Source organism: Macaca nemestrina, chromosome 18, assembly GCF_043159975.1.
Source record: "Macaca nemestrina isolate mMacNem1 chromosome 18, mMacNem.hap1, whole genome shotgun sequence".
In the NCBI taxonomy this organism is placed as follows: Eukaryota; Metazoa; Chordata; class Mammalia; order Primates; family Cercopithecidae; genus Macaca; species Macaca nemestrina.
In genome coordinates this window covers 68,902,886-68,924,487 of record NC_092142.1, presented here as the reverse complement: position 1 = coordinate 68,924,487, position 21,602 = coordinate 68,902,886, and the positions used below count along the sequence as shown (strand labels likewise).

Here is a 21,602-nt window from a genome sequence, read left to right as displayed (position 1 = left end):
CTTGTTGCATTCAAGAAGAAGGGGCTTTCTCTTACAAAATGATGATCTCATTCCAGAGAAGCTCAGAGCTCCCAATGCGCTTTGCAGTCTTCTTGGTCTCGCTGACGAGTCCATCCACCGCCACCTCCACATAGGAGTTAATTCGAGGTTGACGATTATGCACCTTGGGCTTTGCGGACACCACTGGGAAAGAAAGAAAAAGTCAAAGATGAGTCCCAGGGCTCCCAGATGCCCCCCTGTGGCAGATGTTCTGACTCTTTTTTGTTATTTCTTTAAAAAATAAATCAATACTTTAATTTTTGTCTTGATTCTAAAAACTTTTTAAAGAAACGTGAATACACACACCAAAAAAATATGAAGTGTAAGAAAAAAAAAAATCATCCCTAATCTGAAACCACTGGGATAATTGCCGGTGACCATCATTACCAATTCACCATAAACTGCCTTCCAGATTTTCATCTCTTACTGCTTCAATTCTTTAAAAATTCTTCGCCCCCATAAGTCACTCTTAAATGACTGCAATATAAGCTCATAATAGGTATATGTTAACTATTCTTTCATTGTCGAATAGAATGCTTGCAATTGTTCGCTCTGGGGAAATTATCATGAACACACACATCTGCATGCCTTTCTTGAATATTCCTCCAAAGGATATGAACACTTTTTAAAGTTCTTAAAACTGCCCATTCCTTTCCAAGAAAGGTAAAACCCATTGAGCCTCCCATCAGTGCTACAGGAGTATATTCATTTCACCAGACATCACAGAGGGCTAAGGGATATGCTCATTCACTTTTTGCAAATCACATGAGTTAAAAACGCACAGTGTAAAGATTACAGCTAAGGCCGGGCATGATGGCTTATGCCTAGCACCCCAGCACTTTGAGAGGCCAAGGTGGGAGGACTGCTTCAGCTCAAGAGTTCAAGACCAGCCTGGGAACATAACAAAATTTATAATTTTTCTTTTTTTTTTTCTGAGATAGAGTTTCGCTCTTGTTGCCTGGGCTGGAGTGTAATGCCGCGATCTCATCTCACGGCAACCTCTGCCTCCCAGGTTCAAGTAATTCTCCTGCCTCAGCCTCCTGAGTAGCTGGGATTACAAGTGCCCGCCACCATGCCTAGCTAACTTTTTGTATTTTTAGTAGAGAAGGAGTTTCACCATGTTGGCCAGGCTGGTCTCGAACTCCTGACCTCAGATGATCTGCCTACCTCAGCTTCCCAAAGTGCTGGGATTACAGGTGTGAGCCACCACACCTGGCCAATTTATAAATTTTAATTGAAATAAAGATAATATTTAAGATTTTATGAGTATTCATTAAAGACCCTCTACCATGTGCACACATTATCTAACTGAATCCTCACAACAAACCCATGAGGCAGGGAATATACCATCGCCCCATTTTACCCAGGAGAAAACAGACTTGAGAGGCGAGGTCACTGCCCCAGGCTACATAGCCAGGGAGCTACAAGCCACACTGGGCACCCAGCCGGCCTGATTCCACACCATGCTGCATATCATTATTGAATTTTACTTATTTGTTCTATTGCTGTTCTTCGATTACCAGTGAGGTTGAATATTTTTGCCATGTGTCATTAGCCATCTACATTTCTTCTTCCGCTCATAGCCTTCATGTAGCAACAATTTTGATGTTCATTTGAGACCAGGAAGCCAAAGACTCACGGAGCACAAAGCCACGCAAGCCTCACGCCGAGGAAGTAGACAGACATCCTAGTGTATATTACCCCTGATGGAAGCGCCAGGTCGCTACGGTACAACACATCTAGACGTCTCCCATCCTGCGCCAAATCAGAGATACAACTGATGCTCCCTTGCCCCTAATGGCAAGTCTATCCTAGCCTGAGCTTCCCTGTTTGAGTACAAGCAAATCTATCCCTCCCAGACTCTTCTGAAAGGTGACAGTCCTACAATGGTGTCTACAACTTAGCAAAGGCCAAATTCGCCTTCAGATTTTTTATAGCAGTAAATGTCTTCCCCAGGCCCCAAAGGAACGGAAGGGAAGAAGGCAACAGATAAAAAAATCAGCTGTGGCTAAGATTCAGAAGCGACAAAGGAACAGTACTATGTGGTACTGAGGGATGGCCCAGGGTAGAAAAATGAGGTGCAGTGATTTACACAGGGACCAAGGTTAACTGAGGCCACCTGGTGGTAAGAGCATGGATCTACATGCCTTTAAAAAAACAGGGACTACAAATGGTGCACGACTTAGGACGTTTGACTTTACAATGGTGCGAAAGCGATATGCATTCAATAAAAACTGTACTTTAAATTTTGAATTTTGGTCTTTTGGCAGAATAGTCATATGCGGTACTACTGGGCAGCGGCAGTGACCCGCAACACCAGTCAGCCACGTGATCACAGGGGCAAACAACTGATATTCTGCCGTGTACCCCCTTCACCAGATGATCTTGCCTAGCTGTCCTGAGCACATTTAAGGTAGGTTAGGCTAAGCTATGATGCTAGGCAGGTTAGGAGCATCAGATGCATTTTCAACTTGCGATATGTTCAACTTATGATGGATTTTTCAGGACGTCACCCCACTGTAAGTTGAGGAGTATCCGTGCTCATACACATACACATTTTTTCCTGAAACTCTGAGAGTAAGCTACAGACGTTGTGCCCCTTTACTCCTAAATACTTCTGGGTGTATTTCCCAACAAACACATTTTCTAACATAACCAATAGCACAATTATCAAAATCAGGACATTTAACTTTTTATAATACTAAGATTTAATTTACAGACTTTATTCACATTTTGCCAATTGTCCTATCAATGCCCAACATAGCAAAAAAAAATTTGTTCTGGTCGAGGCCCCAATCTAGGATCATATGTGGTATTTAGTACTCTTATTTTGAAGCAGGGCGTTGTGGCTCACGCCTGTAATCCCAGCTCTTTGGACGGCCGAGGCAGGTGGATCACTTGAGGCGAGGAGTTTGAGACTAGCCCGAGCAACATGGCAAAACCCTGTCTCTACCAAAAATACAAAAATTAGCTGGGCATAGTGGGGCACAACAGTAGTCCCAGCTACTCAGGAGGCTGAGGCATGAGAATTGTTTGAACCCAGGAGGCGGAGGTTACAGTGAGCTGAGACCGCACTCCAGCCTGGGTGATGGAGCAAGACTCTCTCAAAAAAAAAAGAAAAAAAAACTCTTACATGTGCCCCCCATCACGCCTGACTATAGATTTTGAAGTTTCCAATCTATAGAAAAATTGAAATAGAATAATAGATACTGTATACTCTTCTACTCTTCAGCAATTGTTATCATTTTGCCACATTTGCTTTCTGTTCTATGTGTCTATAGCATCACTACCCAAGAGAACTTCCATGATGACGAACATGTTCCATTTTCAGTGCTGCCCAAAACATTGCATAAGACACATGTGGCTACTGACACTTGAAATATGGCTAGTGCAAATAAGGACATGATTTTTAATTGCTCTATAATTGTAATTTAAGTGTAAATAGTTCTATGTGGCTTCAGTGACTATTCTATTGGACACCACAGGTTATAGATAAATGCCATCTGTGTCTTTGTGTGTGTGTGTCCACACTATTTTTCCTTGGTAAAACCATTTAAAAGTAAGTTGTAGACCGGCTGGAGTGCAGTGGCACGATCACGGCTCACTGCAGCCTCGACCTCCCCAGCTGAAGCAATCCTCCCACCTCAGCTTCCTGAGTAGCTGGGACTACCAGTGCACACCACCACACCTGGCTAACTTTTTAATTTTTTTTGTAGAGACAGAGTTTCACCCCATTGGCCAGGCTGATCTTGAACTCCTGGCTCAAGGAATCTGCCTGGACTCAAGTGATCCACCCGCCAGAGCTTCCCAAAGTGCTGGGATTACAAACATGAGCCACTGCCCAGTCCCCAGACATATTTTTAAAGCTATTTTTCCCCCAATTCAGCATCTAATCAATATATACAAATTGCCTGTGGCTACTATCTCCTTAATCTTTTAAAATCTAGAACATCCTCCCTTCTTTTCCATGGCAATGATTTTTGTTTGTTTAACTTTTTGGTTTTTTTCTTTTATAATCCCAGCAGCTTTGCCAAGGCAACAATGATTTTTAAAGACTTCCACCAGCTGTTTTAAAGAATGCACCAAATTCTACATTTTTCTGATTGTGAACCTGCCTCTGCAAAATTATGAGAGAGAAATCAGACATAGTTGAATCCATCTTACTTCTGATGTCTAAGCTGTCCTTGGTCATTCCTGGGCAAGGGCCAAGCTAATTTTGGGAGAAATTTAGTTTATAGTTTCTTTTTCTTTTTTTTTTTTTTTTTTTTGAGACAGGATCTCCCTCTGCCGCCCAGGCTGGAGTGCAGTGGTGCAATCTCATCTCACTGAAGCCTCCACCTCTGGGACTCAAGCGATCTTCCCACCTCAGCCTCTCAAGTAGCTAGGACTACAGGTGTGAGCCACTATGCCTGGCTCATATTTGTATTTTTTGTAGAGACAGGGTTTACATGTTGCCCAGACTGGTCTCAAACTTTAAGCTTGAGCTCAAAACCATCCACCCACCTCAGCCTCCCAAAGTACTGGGATTACAGGCATGAGCCACCACACCCAGCCTACAGATTAATCTTAAAGCAAGGATAGCTGGGCATGGTGGCTTACGCCTATAATCCCAGCACTTTGGGAGGCCAAGGCAGGCAGATCACTTGAGACCAAGAGTTCGAAACCAGCCCGGCCAACTTGGTGAATCCCCATCTCTACTACAAACACAAAACTTAGCTGGGCGTGGTGGTGCACACCTGTAGTCCCAGCTACTCGAGAGGCTGAAATACGAGAATCGCTTGAACCCAGGAGGCAGAAGGTGCAGTAAGCTGAGATTGCGCCAATGCACTCCAGCCTGGGTGACAGAGCAAGACCCTGTCTCAAAAAACAAAAACAAAAAAAAGCAAGGATAATAACAGCTCTTCCCAAAACTAAACCACCTTTGTAAAACTAATCAATAGCCACAAGGTTAGGATTATGGGAGGGGCTTGAATTCTAATAAGAGGTAGGTAGTTTTTATAATCCCTTACTGCTCAGGAGTCATGTAGCCAGAGGTCACAAGATTTGTGACTTCCCCAATTGCTCCCATAGACAACATCGCTATTGCAGAACCTAAGGTTGGTCTTTTGAGATTTTTTCTGACTTTCTGGCAATCTACTGACCTTGCCTGGGCCTGTGACTTGACTCATGACACAAATTATTCTGTGGCCCCACCCACAAGTGGACTCAGCACAGGAGGACCGTTTTCCACACTTCCATAATCTCATCCCCAACCAATGAGCAGCACCCTTTCCCTAGTCCCCTGCCTGGCAAATTGTCTATAAAAACCCTAACCTCTGAGCCTCCTGGGAGACTGATCTGAGTGATAACTCTGTCCCCCGCATAGCCTATTTTGTGTCAATTAAACTCTTTCTCTAATGCAATGCTACAGTCTCAGCGAATTTATTTATTTTATTTTTAAGATAGAGCTTCACTCTGTCACCCAGGCTGGAGTGCAGTGGTGCAATCGCCACTCACTGCACCCTCCGCCTCCCAGGTGCAAGCAATTCTCTGCCTCAGCCTTCCAATTAGCTGGGATTACAGGCGCCTGCCACCACACCTGGCTTAGTAGAGACGGGGGTGTCACCATCTTGGCCAGGCTGGTCTCGAACTCCTGACCTCGTGATCTACCCGCCTCGGCCTCCCAAAGTGCTCGGATTACAGGCATGGGTCACCGCGCCCAGCAGTGAATTTATTTTGTCTGTGGAGTGGACAAGAAGAATCTACTGGGTGATTACAATTGTTTACTCATGATTAGACTCAGTTTAAAGGCCAGGCACAGTGGCTCACCCTATAATCGCGGCACTTTGGGAGGCTGAGGCAGAAGGGCCACCTGAGCCCAGGAGTTTGAGACAAGCCTAGGCACCACAGCAAGACCCCAAATCTACAAAAAATAAAATATTAGCCAGGTGTAGTGGCTCACACCTGTAGTTCCATTTACTCTGGACATAGGAGGATTCCCAGAGCCCAGGAGGTCGAGGCTGCAGTGAGCTGTAATTGTGCCACTGCACTCTAGCTTAGGTAACAGAGTGAGACTCTGACTCAAAAGAAAGAATACTACAACATAAGTTATGTCATGTACCTATTATCACATACATTACGTTGTCCTGCGACTGGGGATACTAAGTTTGAACCCCTGCTTAATGTGGAGTTGGCCAGGTCTCTCCTCTGACACATTTGTAACCTACAGTTAACAGGCAGGGTGATATTTTGAATGTTTCTTGTTCTTAAAAGACAGGCCAAAACAAAGACATGAGCAAGTTTATCTAGAAAGTCTCTTTCATGAAATATATCTTTACACACGGAGTCACGACTTTATGTGGGATTTAGCTTTTAAAGTCAACAAATCAGGCAAAAATCACATAATGACAAAATTATACACTGAAAAAGCTCTTAAGAAGGGACCACAATAGAGTCTGGCATCTGCTCTCAGTAAGTTCCAAACAGCTCATTTTTTGTTTTATTATACTATGCTTTTCAGAGATCAATTTTTCAGTGTTTCTCTAGTAAAATATCAAATAAAATAGCTGGCCTACGTTTAAGCGCCTCGATGCATTTAAAAATATACCTTAAAACACCAGGATCACACTGTGGGCAGGCACAAGGGAGGTGGAAACCGCGCAGTCACACCCCACAGGTTACACTATCAGCTTTCTTCATGTGGATCACCCGAGGTCAAGAGTTTGCGACCAGCTTGACCAAAATGGTGAAACCCCATCTCTACTAAAAATACAAAAATTAGCCAGGTGTGGTGGCGGGAGCCTATAATCCCAGCTTCTCTGGAGGCTGAGGCAGGAGAATCACTTGAACCTGGGAGGCGGAGGTTGCAGTGAGCCAAGATCACACCACTGCACTCCAGCCTGGACAACAAGAGTGAAACTCCGTCTCAAAAAAAAAAAAAAAAAAAAAAACGAAAAGAAAAGAAGAGAAATGAGTGTGCATGGCTGAATAACATGGCCTCAAAACAGAGACCTCAGGATGTTACCAGGTCCAACGGGCCGACTTCTGCTTTGAGCTAGACTTGCTAATTATTAGCTAAGGTAATAAAGTCTGTAGTCCCCAGTTTAAAACCATATCCGTTCACTCTAACTCATCTCCCTACTCAAAAGGGCAGAAGCAGGCAAAAGACTCCAAGAAACATAATTAAAATATTTCAAGACTACAAAAAAAATCAATAATGTAATAAGAAACAGGCAAAGAACATGAACAGGCAATCCATAGAAAAGGAAATACAACTGCCCTTAAATATATAAGATGCTAAACACTTTTGCCGGGTACAGTGGTTCACACCTGTAATCCCAGCACTTTGGGAGGCTGAGGCAGGCGGATCATTTGAGATCAGAAGTTCAAGACCAGCCTGGCCAACATAGCAAAACTCCATCTCTACTAAAAATACAAAAATTAGCCAGGTGTGGTGGCACATGCCTGTAAGCCCAGCTCCTTGGGAGGCTGAGACACCAGAATCGCTTGAACCCAGGAGGCGGAAGTTGCAGTGAGCCAAGATCACACCACTGCAACCCAGCCTGGGTGACAGAGTGAGACTGTCTCAAAAACAAACAAACAAAAAAGATGCTAAACATCATACAGTTGAGCCTTGAACAAGAGAGGTTTGAACTATGAGGGCCCACTTTTACATGGATTTTTCTCCTGCCTTTGCCACCCCAGAGACGGCAGAACCAATCCTTCCTCTTCCTCCTCCTCCTCAGCTACTCAACATGAAAATGATGAGGGTGAAGACCTTTATGATGACCCACTTCCACTGAATAAATAGTAAATGCTTTTTCTCCTCCTTATGATTTTCTTTTCACTAGCTTATTTTATTGTAGAAATACAGTATATAATACATGTAACATACAAAACACGCATTAATCAACTGTTTCCACTTTTGTTGTTGTTTTTGTTGTTGTTGTTGTTTCATTTGAGACAGAGTTTCATTCTTGTTGCCCAGGCTGGAGTGCAATGGTGTGATCTCGGCTCACTGCAATCTCGGCCTCCCATGTTGAGGCAATTCTCCTAGCCTCAGCCTCCCAAGTAGCTAGGATTACATGTGCCCCCCATCACGCCTGACTAATTTTTTTGTGTATTTTTTAGTAGAGACAGGGTTTTACCATGTTCGCCACACTGGTCTTGAACTCCTGACCTAAGGAAATTTGTCTGCCTCAGCCTCCCAAAGTGCTGGGATTACAGGTATGAGCCTCCGCACCCAGCCAATCAACTGTTTCTGTTATTGTCAAGGCTTTCTGTCAACAGTAGGCTGTAAGTAAAGTTTTGGGGGAGTCAAAAGTTACATGTGGATTTTTTTACTGAGCAAGGAATCAGCACCCCTGACCCTCATGCTGTTCAAGAGTCAAATGCATAAGTAAAGAAGTGGGAAATAAAACTAAATGAGGGCCGGGCACGGTGGCTCACGCCTGTAATCCCAGCACTTTGGGAGGCCGAGGGGGGTGGATCACGAGGTCAGGAGATCGAGACCATCCTGGCTAACACGGCGAAACCCCGTCTCTACTAAAAATACAAAAAAATTAGCCGGGCGTGGTGGCAGGCGCCTGTAGTCCCAGCTACTCTGGAGGCTGAGGCGGGAGAATGGCGTGAACCCGGGAGGCGGAGCTTGCAGTGAGCCGAGATCATGCCACTGCACTCCAGCCTGGGTGACAGAGCGAGACTCTGTCTCAAAAAAAAAAAACAAAACTATACTGAGAACACAAGCTTGCACCAATGCAACAGGCAAAAGTTAAAAGTCTGACAACATTGTGCTGGTAAAGATGTGGGGAAACAGGCACTCTCGCACATTGCTAGAAGAGTATTCCTTCCAAGGAAGGCAATCTGGCTCTCAAAATTTAAAAAATGCATCCCTTTTTGTGTATCTTGGAAAAGACACACAAGAAACATACTATTGGTTTCTTCCAAGCAGGAGCACTGAAGGACTGGAGGAAAGAATTTTGAACTACAGGAGGCCTGGCACGGTGGCTCACACCTGTAATCCCAGCACTTTGGGAGGCTGAGGCGGGGAGATCACGAGGTTATGAGTTTGAAGCTGGCCTGCCCAATATGGTGAAACCCCGTCTCTAGTAAAAATACAACAAGTAGCTAGGCGTGGTGGCGCACGCCTGTAGTCCCAGCTACTCAGGAGGCTGAGGCAGAAGAATTGCTTGAACCCGGGAGGCAGAGGTTGCAGTGAGCCGAGATCATGCCACGGCATTCCAGCCTGGGCAACAGAGCGAGACTCCATCTCAAAACAAACAAACAAACAAAAAGTTAGCCGGGCATGGTGGCACACACCTGTAATCCCAGCTACTTGGGAGGCTGAGACAGGAGAATTGCTTTAACCTGGGAGGAAGAAGTTGCAGTGAGCCGAGATAGCACCACTGCACTCCAGCCTGGGCGACAGAGCAAGACTGTCTCAAAATAAAATAACATTAAAAATTAAGATTTTTAAACTACATGAGTATATTATATAAATAACATTTACATTTCAAAAATACTCAAGAAAAATATTCCCAAGAGACACAATTTTGCCTCTGGAGGACTAGGCTGAGGGGCCTGAGCTCAGATACTGAGAGTCACTCTCCCATCTGTGATGGCTGCAGAGCTATAGAACCCGAAGCAACATTCTTTCGTTCAGGCCCTATTGACTGAGGGCTCACTATGTGTCAGGCACTGTTCTAGCGGCTAGGGTAGTTAACAGTGACCAAAGCAGACAAAAATCTCTTATTGTGGATACATTCTATTGAAGGAGACAGTCAACAAATGAAATAAATTAATTAAACAGGGACAAGGGCTGAGAAGAAAAATATAAATAAGGGAGGGAAATAGATGTGAAGTCAATGAGGAAGGTGGCTTTGGATCAGGGGATCAGGAAGAGGGTGGCTTTTGAGAACAGGCCTAAGGAAGTAAGGCAGCGAAAAGCATTTCACTCAGAGGGAACGGCAAGTGCAAAGGCCCAGAGACAGACACCTGCCCAGTGTATTCACTGAAAAGCAAGGAGGCTGGCACAGAGAGAATGTAGACCAGGAACAGGTGATGAGAAATGCGGGGTGGGGAAGGGTCCCATCACATGGGACCTTCGGCTTCTACTGTGAAATGGAGCACCCTTGAACAGTTTGAGCAGAGGAGTGACAAGACCCAGCTTGCATTTTTTTTTTTTTTTTTTTTTGGATACATGTTCTCGCTCTGCTCTGTTGCCGGGGCTGGAGTGCGGTGGCACAATCACAGCCTACTGCAACGTCGAACTCCTGGGCTCAAGTGATCTTCCTGCCTCAGCCTCCAATTTTTTGTAGAGACAGGGGTCTCGCTCTGTTGCTCACGCTGGTCTCAAACTCCTGGGCCCAAGTGATCCTCCTGCCTTGGCCTTCCAAAGTGCTGATATTACAGGTATGAGGCACCACACCTGGCCCCAGTTTACATTTTAACAAGATCACTGGCTGCTGTGTAACCAACAAACTGAAGGAGGGCAAAGCGGAGAAGCAGAGAGACAGGACAGGAGTCTACTGCCTTAACCCAGGGTGGAGACAATGGTGGCCTGGACCAGGCTGCGACCTAGGGGTGGTGAGAAGTGGCTGAATGTTGAGTGACACATTTTGAGGATCGAGTCAACCAGATATGCTGATAGGCTGATACAGACAATGAGGAAGAAAAACCAGGACCTCAGCTATAGACAGGCTAAATTCTAGATGTTTAGTAAATATTCAAGCGAAGGTAACAAACTGGCTACTGGTTATAAATCAGGAGTTCAGAGGAAAAGCCCAGAGGAGTGATCTTCTGTTGGTGGCATTTAAAGCCATGAGGTTGGATGAGGCACCTAGGGAGTGAGTGTAGGTAGCAACGAGGGCCAGGGCATGAAGAGATCACCATTTTATTTTACTGTTTTCATTTTGTTTTTGGGACAGGGTCTCACCCTGTCACCCAGGCTGGAGTGCAGTGGTGCGATCACAGCTCACTGCAGCCTTGAACTCCCAGGCTCAAGCAATTCTCCTTCCACTTCAGCCTCCTTAGTAGCTGGGACCAGCTAGCGTGAACCACCATGCCTGGCTAATTATTTTATGTTCTGTAGAGACAGGACTTCCCTATGTTTCCCAGGCTGGTCTTGAACTTCTGGACTGAAGGCATCCTCCTGTCTCAGCCTCCCAAATTGCTGAATTACAGGCATGAGCCACTGCACCTGGCCTGAAATCACCATTTTAGATAATTTTAGCCAAAAGGTCCTTATTTTCCTGCTCCTTTATTTTCTTTCTCCTTCAAGAATTACAGCTACAAGACGATAATGACATGAGAATAATTAACACCCGTAAGCTATTTCACAAAATTTGGCTCCCCAGACCAAGGCGTGGTTAGATTCCCCCTCTTCCCGGGCCGTAGACAAGATAAAGACGTTATACAGTGCCACTCACCTTTCAAAGTGAGCTGAGACTTCTCAAAAGGCAGGGCCACTCCTGCCCGGCTAGAGCTGGCAGATGCCATATCATCACCGTGAAGCTGTAAGACAAACAGAAAGAGAATTGAGAGAACATCTGATAAGAAGACAGAGGAGTTGAACTCAATTTCAATATTTAAGCTTAAAGAGACAGAGGCAAAAAAATAGAAATGTCCAAGCAACTGCAACCAGAGTATAGTTTGTCTTATAATGACTTACTGAACCTGGACCGGTCTTAGGATAGACTAGAAAGGACACAGGACTGTTACAGCAAAGTCTAGAGGAGGCAGAGTCTAATAAGACATCTCCACCAGGCATGGTGGCTCACGCCTATAATTCTAGCACTTTGGGAGGCCGAGATGGGCGGATCACCTGAGGTCAGGAGCTCGAGACCAGCCTGACCAACATGGCGAAACCCCGTCTCTACTAAAAAATACAAAGTTAGCCAGGCGTGGTGGCACATGCCTGTAATCCCAGCAACTCCTGAGGCTGAGGCAGGAGAATCACTTGAGCCCAGGAGGCGAAGGTTGCAGTGAGCCAAGATAGGCCATTGCACTCCAGCCTGGGCAACAAAAGCGAAACTCCATTTCAAAAAAAAAAAAAAAAAGATTGGGCGCAGTTCACGCCTGTAATCCCAGCACTTCGAGAGGCGGGTAGATTACGAGGTCAGGAGTTCAAGACCAGCCTGGCCAAAATGGTGAAATCCCATCTCTACTAAAAATACAAAAAAATTAGCCAGGCATGGTGGCAGGCGCCTGTAATCCCAGCTACTCGGGAGGCTGAGACAAAGAATTGCTTGAACCTGGGAGGTGGAGCTTGCAGTAAGCCAAGGTCGTGCCATTGCACTCTAACCTGGACGACAGAGCAAGACTCTGTCTCAAAAAAGGAAGAAGAAAAAAAAAAGACATCACAGATTCACAGCAGAAAGACAGCTAATCTAGTGTGTTACCTATGGAGCAAGTTGGCTGCAAACACCTCAAGGAGGGTCTCTGGCCAAATGAGTAGAATCTGATAGTAATCCTTGCTAAAAGTATAATGCAAAAAAAAAAAAAAAAGGAAAGGGAAAAAGAAGACAACTAATATAATTCTTTAAATGGGTAGGCTGGGTGCAGTGGCTCACTTTGGGAGGCCAAGGCAGGTGGATCATCTGAGGTCAGGAGTTTGAGACCAGCCTGGCCATAATGATGAAACCCCATCGACACTAAAAAACAAAAAATTTGTTGGGGGTGGTAGTGGATGCCTTAATTCCAGCTACTAGGGAGGCTGAGGCAGGAGAATTGCTTGAACTCGGGAAGTGGAGGTTGCAGCGAGCCGAGATTATGTCATTGCACTCCAGCCTGGGTAACAGAGCAAGACTCAGTCTCAAAAAAACAAAGCAAAAAGGTGTGCAGCATCATTAGCCATGAGGTGTCCCTGTCATTCTGTGTTGGCTAGAAGCAAGTCTATCTTGTACTTTGAATGGATCTTTTACTTGTATGTGATTTTGGAACATCATCATTTGACATTTGAAAAATATCGGTTCATTGAGTTATGCAGATTTTCCAAACGTTGACACATTTCATTATGCAATATCCAAAAATCACATTTGTGAATGTCACCATTGATCTCATCAGATAAGTCTTTAAGCATTGGGAAGCCATTGAGCTCTTGGTAGTAGATATAAGCATTCCAAAAGTCTGACTTTCACTTAAAAACTTTCACTTAAAAACTCGTATCTGCTCCCCCTTCCTCCCTCCTTCTATCATCTCTGCTACCTTGTCTTTTGTCTTTTTTTTTTTTCCTTTTTTTTTTTTGAGACAGAGTCTCACTCCGTCACACAAGCTAGAGTGGTACAGTAGCACAATCTTGGCTCACTGCAACCTCCACCGCCCAAGTTGAAGTGATTCTCGTGCCTCAGCCTTCTGAGTAGCTGGAATTAGAGGCACCAGCACTACTTGGCTAATTTTTGTATTTTTAGTAGAGATGGGGTTTCACCATGTTGGCCAAGCTGGTCTCGAACTCCTGACCTCAAGTGATCTGCCTGCCTCAACCTCCCAAAGTGCTGGGATTACCAGTGTGAGCCACTACACTCGACCACTCTTTCTTAAAAAAAAAAAAAAAAAAAAAAAAAAAACTCATATTTTATCATTGGTAGCAAATACCGTGTTGTTTTCCTTGAAGTGTCGGGCTCACTTCATTCGTTTTCAAGAAAAGGCTTGCCAAATACCCAAATCTAGTAACACGTTTGTCTGTTAGATGTTTAAGTAAAAATGGTACTTCACCCAAAAAGCAATTAATTCAGCTCTCAATTCAAACAACCGTGCTTTTTCCCAACACACCATTATACTTCAACAGGAGGCAGAAGAGCTTTTGAAGTATTGCCCATTTCAGCACACAGAATATTTTTTTTTCTAGCATTTTCATTTAACTTTTTAAATTACACTTTACGTTCTAGGGTACATGTGCACAACGTGCAGGTTTGTTACATATGTATACATGTGCCACGTTGGTGTGCTGCACCCATTAACTCGTCATTTACATTAGGTATATCTCCTAATGCTATCCCTCCCCGCTCCCCTCACCCCACAACAGGCCCCGGTGTGTGATGTTCCCCTTCCTGTGTCTAAGTGATCTCATTGTTCAATTCCCACCCCTGAGTGAGAACATGAGGTTTGGTTTTCTATTCTTGCAATAGTTTGCTGAGAATGATGGTTTCTAGCTACATCCATGTCCCTACAAAGGACATGAATTTATCCTTCTTTATGGCTGCATAGTATTCCATGGTGTATATGTGTCACCTTTTCTTAATCCAGTCTGTCATTGATGGACATTTGGGTTGGTTCCAAGTCTTTGCTATTGTGAATAGTGTTGCAATAAACATACGTGCCAGCACACAGAATATTAAAAAGACGTGCTCAGGAGTTAAGACTTCATAAAATTAATGAATTTTACCACTTCATCAAGGACATTCTCAGGTGAACCTGGCTTTTTCTTTTCTTTATACTGAGAGTATGTACGGTGAAGAATACCATGGCCACAGCAACAGCCCAATTGGTGCTAGCACCAATTGCTTTACTCACCTTTGCTTCTGGACCACTGGTGCAAATGGGATCACAGTGAAAAGGCAAAGTGTTACTGTCATTATGAAAATAGTTGTTTCAGCCGGGCACGGTAGCTCACACCTGTATTCCCAGCGCTTTGGGAGGCCAAGGTGGGTAGATCACCTGAGGTCAAGAGTTCGAGACCAGCCTGACCAATATGCTAAAACCCCGCCTCTACTAAAAATACAAAAATTAGCCGGGCATGGTGGTGGGTGCCTGTAATCTCAGCTACTTGGGAGGCTGAGGCAGGAGAATTGCTGGAACCTGGGAGGCAGTTGCAGTGCGCCGAGATCATGCTACTGCACTCCAGCCCGGGCGACAACAGCAAGACTCCGTTTCCAAAAAAAAAAAAAAGAAGAGTTTCAACCTTGCAAAACCCTAAAAGAGTCTGGGAGGCTTCCTGATGTCTGAGGACCACACTTGAGAACTGATGCTGTTAAATTATTGTGCCTTTGTATCTTATGTTTTTTAGAGATGGTATCTCACTCTGTCGCCCATGCTGGGAGTGAAGTGGCGTGAACATGCTCAGTGCAGCCTTAAACTCCTAGACTCGAGCAATCCTCTCACCGTGGCCTCCCAAGTAGCTGGAACTATAGATGTGCCACCACAACTCTACTATGTTGTTGTTGTTGTTGTTATAGACAGGGTCTTACTACGTTGCCCAGACTAGTCTCAAACTCCTAGCTTCAAGCTATCCTTCTGCCGCAGCCTCCCAAAGTGCTGCGATTATAAGCATGAGCCACCAAGCCTGGTCAAAATTCCTGTTCTATTCAACATCATTAATACCTTCCGTCATTCTATTTGTATGTGACCTCTCTCCCTGACTTCCCATTTCCTTTTTTGTTCTTCAATATTATTATTATTACTATTTAGAAACAGGGTCTGGCTGTATTGCCCAGGCTAGAGTACAGTGGCTACTCACAGGCACAGTCATGGCTCACTGCAGCCTCGAACTTCTGCACTCAAAGGATCCCCTGCGTCAGCCTCCTGAATAGCTGAAATACAGGTTCAGACCACCAAGCCCAGTGCCTGACTTATCTTAAAGAGTTGTTCAGCTTTAAAACATGGTTATTAACTCACCATATTACTCTAAGAATGAAAGCCCTTGGCCGGGAGCAGTGGCTCACGCCTGTAATCCCAGCACTTTGGGAGGCCGACACAGCCAGATCACTTGAGTTTGAGTTGGAGACCAACCCGGCCAACATGATGAAACCCCATCTCTACTAAAAATACAAGAATTAGCTGGGCGTAGTGGCACGCGCCTGTAATCCCAGCTATCCAGAGGCTGAGGCAGGAGAATTGCTTGAACCTGGGAAGCAGAGGTTGAAGTGAGCTGAGATCATGCCACTGCACCCTAGCCTGGGGGACAGAGTGAAACTCCGTCTCAAAAAAAAAATGGACAAAAGCCCCTTATATGAGAATTAAATGTAGCTACAGGAGAGTCACAGTGGCTCACATCTGTAATCCCAGCACACTGGGAGGCCGAGGCAAGAGGATCATGTGAGCCCAGGAATTCAAGACCAGCCTGGGCAACACAGTGAGACCTTGGCTCTATTTTATAATTTAAATTTAAATTTAAATAAATGTAGCTACAGCTAAGTGACAATGATTTTGACATTTTCCACAGCTAAAGTCAAACAATTTCATGCTTCAAGATGTTTATCAAACTCGAACAAATTTGTCTTATTTATGTGATATATCCAGTTTCCAAAAAGATTTAAAGTGGCTAGTTTTTCTAGACTAGTCTGTAATAAGCATTTGACTTCCAGTGGAAACCTCTGAAATGGTACTTAGCAAATGGAATACAACACCAAACTCTTCTTATCAAGAGCTCCAGAGAGACCTCCAGGTTATCAAATCCCACAGCGAATCTCCCTGTCCTCTTACATGACTGACCTATGGGCAGCATCTGACACAACTGATCACCCTTTCGTCCTTTAACCACTTTTCCCTCAGCTCTCAGGACACCAGTCCTACCTCATCCTCCTCCTGCCCCACCTGAGCCTTCTCGGTTGGTTCCTGCCCCCTCCTCAACCTCAAGCAATCGATGTTCTACCTCTTCTCCGTTACCTCATCCTGTCTCAGGCTTTGAATGCCATCCCTTTGTTTGTTTGTTTGAGATGGAGTCTCGCTCTGTCACCCAGGCTGGAGTACAGTGGCACTATCTCAGCTCACTGTAACCTCTGCTTCCCGGGTTCAAGAGATTCTCCCGCCTCAGCCTCCTTAGTAGCTGGGATTATAGGCACCCACTACCATGCCCAGCTAATTTTTGTATTTTCGGTAGAGACAGGGTTTCACCGTGTTGGCCAGGCTGGTCTGGAATTCCTGACCTCAGGTGATCCGCCCACCTCAGCCTCCCAAAGTGCTGGGATTACAGGCGTGAGCCACCACGCCCGGCCCCGGAAACTTAATCTTAACAGTGTTGAGAGGTGGGGCCTTGAAGAGGTGATTGTCATAAGGGCAGATTGATGCTACTTCAGGGCTGGGGCCGTTATCTCAAGAGCAGGTTTGTTATAAAAGCAAGTTCAGCCCCCCACGTTTCTTTCTCGCTCTCCTGCCTTTCCTTCCATTTGGGATGTGGAGTACAAAGGCCCTCGCCAGGATGTGGGCCCAGCACCTTGGACTTCCCAGACTCAAATACAAAGAATAAATCTCTTTTCTTTATAAATTACCTAGTCTCTTTATAAATTATCCCATTTCTATTACCCAATTATGGAAACACAAAATGAAATTAAGACACTGTCTAACTCAGAGTAAAAGGCGGCGGGGCCGGGCGCGGTGGCTCAAGCCGGGCACGGTGGCTCAAGCCTGTAATCCCAGCACTTTGGGAGGCCGAGACGGGCAGATCACGAGGTCAGGAGATCGAGACCATCCTGGCGAACACGGTGAAACCCCGTCTCTACTAAAAAATACAAAAAACTAGCCGGGCGAGGTGGCGGGTGCCTGTAGTCCCAGCTACTCGGGAGGCTGAGGCAGGAGAATGGCGTAAACCCGGGAGGCGGAGCTTGCAGTGAGCTGAGATCCGGCCACTGCACTCCAGCCTGGACCACAAAGCGAGACTCCGTCTCAAAAAAAAAAAAAAAAAAAAAAAAAAAAAAAGGCAGCAGGAGCAGTGGCTCATGCCTATAATCCCAACACTTCAGGAAGCCAAGGCGGGCAAATCACCTTGTGCTCAGGAGTTCAAGACCAGCCTGGGCAACATGGTCAAACTCCATCTCTCAAAAAAAATACAAAAATTAGCTGGGTGTGATGGCAAGTGCCTGTGGTCACAGGTAATCAGGAGGCAGAATTGGGAGGATCGTTTGAGCCCAAGAGGTCAAGGCTGCAGTGAGCAATGATTGTGCCACCGCACTCTAGCCTGGGTGACACAGTGAGAACGTGTCTGAAAAACAAAAACACAGAGTAAAAGCCAAAAACCTGCAAATGACCTTTGATGTCCTATGCAATACCCTCCCCCCATCTCCACACACCTCTCGGACCTCACGGCCCACTTCCTGCTCCCCAGTATCCCCCCACCCTCACCATGCTCTGACCCTGCCACACAGGCCTCCTCACTGTTCAACCATCTCAGTTTTTTTTTCTTTTCCCTTTTTTAAAGCCAAATTTAGCACTCAGGGGTTGTATACAAACTTTAGTGAGACTAATATTAGTAAGTTCTGATAACCCACTACCATGGGCCCAACCTGTTTGAGACAGGGTCTAGCCCTGTTGCCCAGGATGGAGTGCAGTGACATGATCATAGCTCACTACAACCTTGACCTCCTGGGTTCCAGTGATCCTCCCGCCTCAGCCTCCTGAGCAGCTGGAACTACAGGCATGTGCCACCACATCCAGCTACTTTTTTTCCTTTTTTATTTATTTATGTATTTATTTTTTGTAGCGATAGGATCTCACCATCTTGCCCAGGCCAGTCTTGAACTCCTGGCCTCAGGCAATCCTCTCAGCCCCACCTTCCAAAGTGCTGGCATTACAGGCATGAGCCATTTCACCAGGACAAAAAGATGTTTTGATTCCCTTAGGCTAAATTTGTCTTGGCAAAACAGTAAAAAGGTCAACACTCTTTGCTACCCATCAGATTAGAAAGGGATGAGAAGCCTGACAATAAGTGTTGGTGAGAAGTCTTACATGCCTGCGGAGGCAGCGCACATGAGATGGTGACTGACAACCTCCGGCAGAGTTAAAGACACATAATTCTGGACCCACCAGGATTCTCCTCCCAGGCATTTGCAGAGGGAGAAATTCTCCAACACACACAAAAGAGGCCATGTTCAAGGATGTTCATCATAGCAGTATTTGTAATGGTAAAAAATTATAAACAACTTAAATACCCATCAATGGGGGAATGGATACATTGTGATATATTTCTAAAATGGAAAGCTATGTATATAGTACCTGAAATGTATGAATTTAATCCACATGTACAAATCCCAAACGATAATGTCAAGAGGGGGAAAAAAAAAAAGCACGTGGCAGCCTTAGTACAATATCTACGGCGTACACTTGAGCTTACACAGAACAACTATATATGTTGTTGTTGTGAACACACAAATGTTTAAAAGTATAAAAGCACGATGGGAAGGAACCACACCAAGTTCAGAACAGAAGTTCCCTCTAGGGTAGGGGAGGAGGGAGCAGGGGAATTGGAGTGAGGAAAGAGACCAAAGGAACCTCAACTGTATCTGCAACATTTTATCTTTCTTTTTTTTTTTTTTTTTTTTTTTGAGACGGAGTCTGGCTCTGTCGCCCGGGCTGGAGTGCAGTGGCCGGATCTCAGCTCACTGCAAGCTCCGCCTCCCGGGTTTACGCCATTCTCCTGCCTCAGCCTCCCGAGTAGCTGGGACTACAGGCACCCGCCACCTCGCCCGGCTAGTTTTTTGTATTTTTTAGTAGAGACGGGGTTTCACCGTGTTCGCCAGGATGGTCTCGATCTCCTGACCTAGTGATCCGCCCGTCTCGGCCTCCCAAAGTGCTGGGATTACAGGCTTGAGCCACCGCGCCCGGCCCACATTTTATCTTTCAAAGAAAAAAGTTCTGGAGCAAATATGGTAAAATGTTCATATTCATTAAATCCAGATGGTGGTTTTTATGACTGTTATCTTCATCTCTGAACCATTTTATATGTTTGATCTCTTTCATAATTGAAAAATAATTTTAAGGGGAAGCAAAAGATTGTATCTTGAATAATGCAGGAAATATTATAAATAATTATAAATTGAGCCTTGGGGCTTTTAGTTAACAGGGGTTAAAGCACTAAAAGCTGGAAATCTATTATTTATAGACTTTAAAAATAAAAGAATATTTTAGAAATCTTTACTTCTATTGGGATTCTTTCTTTCCTAAGGCAACTCAACTAATGGTAGTTTTTAAACTATCTTATTCTCCTGAACTGTAGCAGTTTTGAGCCTTTGGTCCTAACTCTTAAAGAATGAAACTTGAAGCCCATACATGTCCTGTTCAACAGGAAAAAGACTAGATTTTTTCATCTACACTTCATGGCTGCAAAACTAAAACAAATCAGATAAATTCTAAAGAAGGCTCAGAAGGAACAAAGACAACTGGGAAGGCAGGAGAAACAGGGTAGATAACATCACCATGTTTTCTTTCTCTAGTGTCTTTTAAAACTGCAGACCAGGCCGGGCGCGGTGGCTCACGCCTGTAATCCCAGCACTTTGGGAGGCCGAGGCGGGCGGATCACAAGGTCAGGAGATCGAGACCACAGTGAAACCCCGTCTCTACTAAAAATACAAAAAATTAGCCGGGCGCGGTGGCGGGCGCCTGTAGTCCCAGCTACTCAGGAGGCTGAGGCAGGAGAATGGCGTGAACCCAGGAGGCAGAGCTTGCAGTGAGCCGAGATCGCGCCACACTGCACTCCAACCTGGGCTACAGCGTGAGACTCCGTCTCAAAAAAAAAAAAAAAACTGCAGACCACCGTTAACAAACAGTAATCCATGTTATTCTATAGAGCTTCGTCTGGAGTTCCAGATCTAATTAGCAAGATACCACCCTGACATTATATACTATAAGCATTTGGAATTAGAAAACCTTTCCAATTGATGCATAAAGAGAAATAACTGGCCGGGGCCAGGCGCAGTGCCTCACGCCTGTAATCCCAGCACTTTGGGAGGCCGAGGTGGGTGGATCACCTGAGGTCAGAAGTTTGAGACCAGCCTGGCCAACATGGCAAAACCCCATCTCTACTAAAAATACAAAAAATTAGCCGGGCGTGGTGGCGGGCGCCTGTAATGCCAGCTACTTGGGAGGCTGAGGCAGGAGAATTGCTTGAACCCGGGAGGTAGAGGTTGCAGTGAGCCAAGATTGCACCACTGCACTCCAGCCTGGGTGACAGAATGAGACTCCTTCTCAAAAAAATAAATAACCAGCCAGGTGTGATAGCTCACACCTGTAATTCTAGCACTTTGGGAGGCGGAGGCAGGCGCATCACTTGAAGGCAGGAGTTTGAGACCAGCCTGGCCAACATGGTGAGACCCCGTCTCTATGAAAAGTACAAAAATTAGCCAGGAGTGGTGGTGCAATTATAATCCCAGCTACTCAGGAGGCTGAGGCAGGAGAATCGCTTGAACCCAGGAAGCGGATGTTGCAGTGAGCCGAGATCGCGCCACTATACTTCAGCCTGGGCGACAGAGTGAGACTCTGTCTCAAGAAAAATAACCATAACTATAGAAAGGAACAGATCCCATCCCCATCAAAGTACTTTCAACCTCTTAGCTTTTGCTTCCCATCTTAGACAAGGTTCCAAATGCATATTAGATCCAAATCCCCACTGTCCACTACAAGAAGCTTGGGAAACCTGAGGCCCGGACTTTACACTCTGTCTCAGCAACACATACAGATGACTCTGTACATGTACTCAAGTAATTTCTCCCCTGCTAATAGCCATGGAAAGTAATTGCACCCTAATCACTCCAAAACTGAGTGAGCATAAGCTTGGGGCAGGAAGAGGGAGAATGGGGGGCAATGTTGAAAATATCACTAAAGGTTACCAGATGAACAAAGTATTTCATTATTGAAGAAACTAATGGACTTATTGGGAGGGG

At 45.2% G+C, this 21,602-nt stretch overlaps 1 protein-coding gene across 2 annotated transcripts in view; it reads right to left on the bottom strand.

The window, feature by feature from the left end:
* The window catches only part of LOC105491347 (WW domain containing E3 ubiquitin protein ligase 2), a 181,207-nt gene that overhangs the window by 145,026 nt on the left and 14,579 nt on the right, over positions 1 to 21,602 (bottom strand). For both annotated transcript variants that reach the window (XM_071084849.1, XM_071084850.1), the window contains exons 2-3: positions 11,445 to 11,529; positions 36 to 183 (exon numbers count right to left, since the gene is read on the bottom strand). In XM_071084849.1, coding sequence (XP_070940950.1) covers positions 36 to 183; positions 11,445 to 11,514 — 218 coding nt within the window. In that variant the 5' untranslated portion in view covers positions 11,515 to 11,529. The remainder of the gene's footprint in view (positions 1 to 35; positions 184 to 11,444; positions 11,530 to 21,602) is intronic.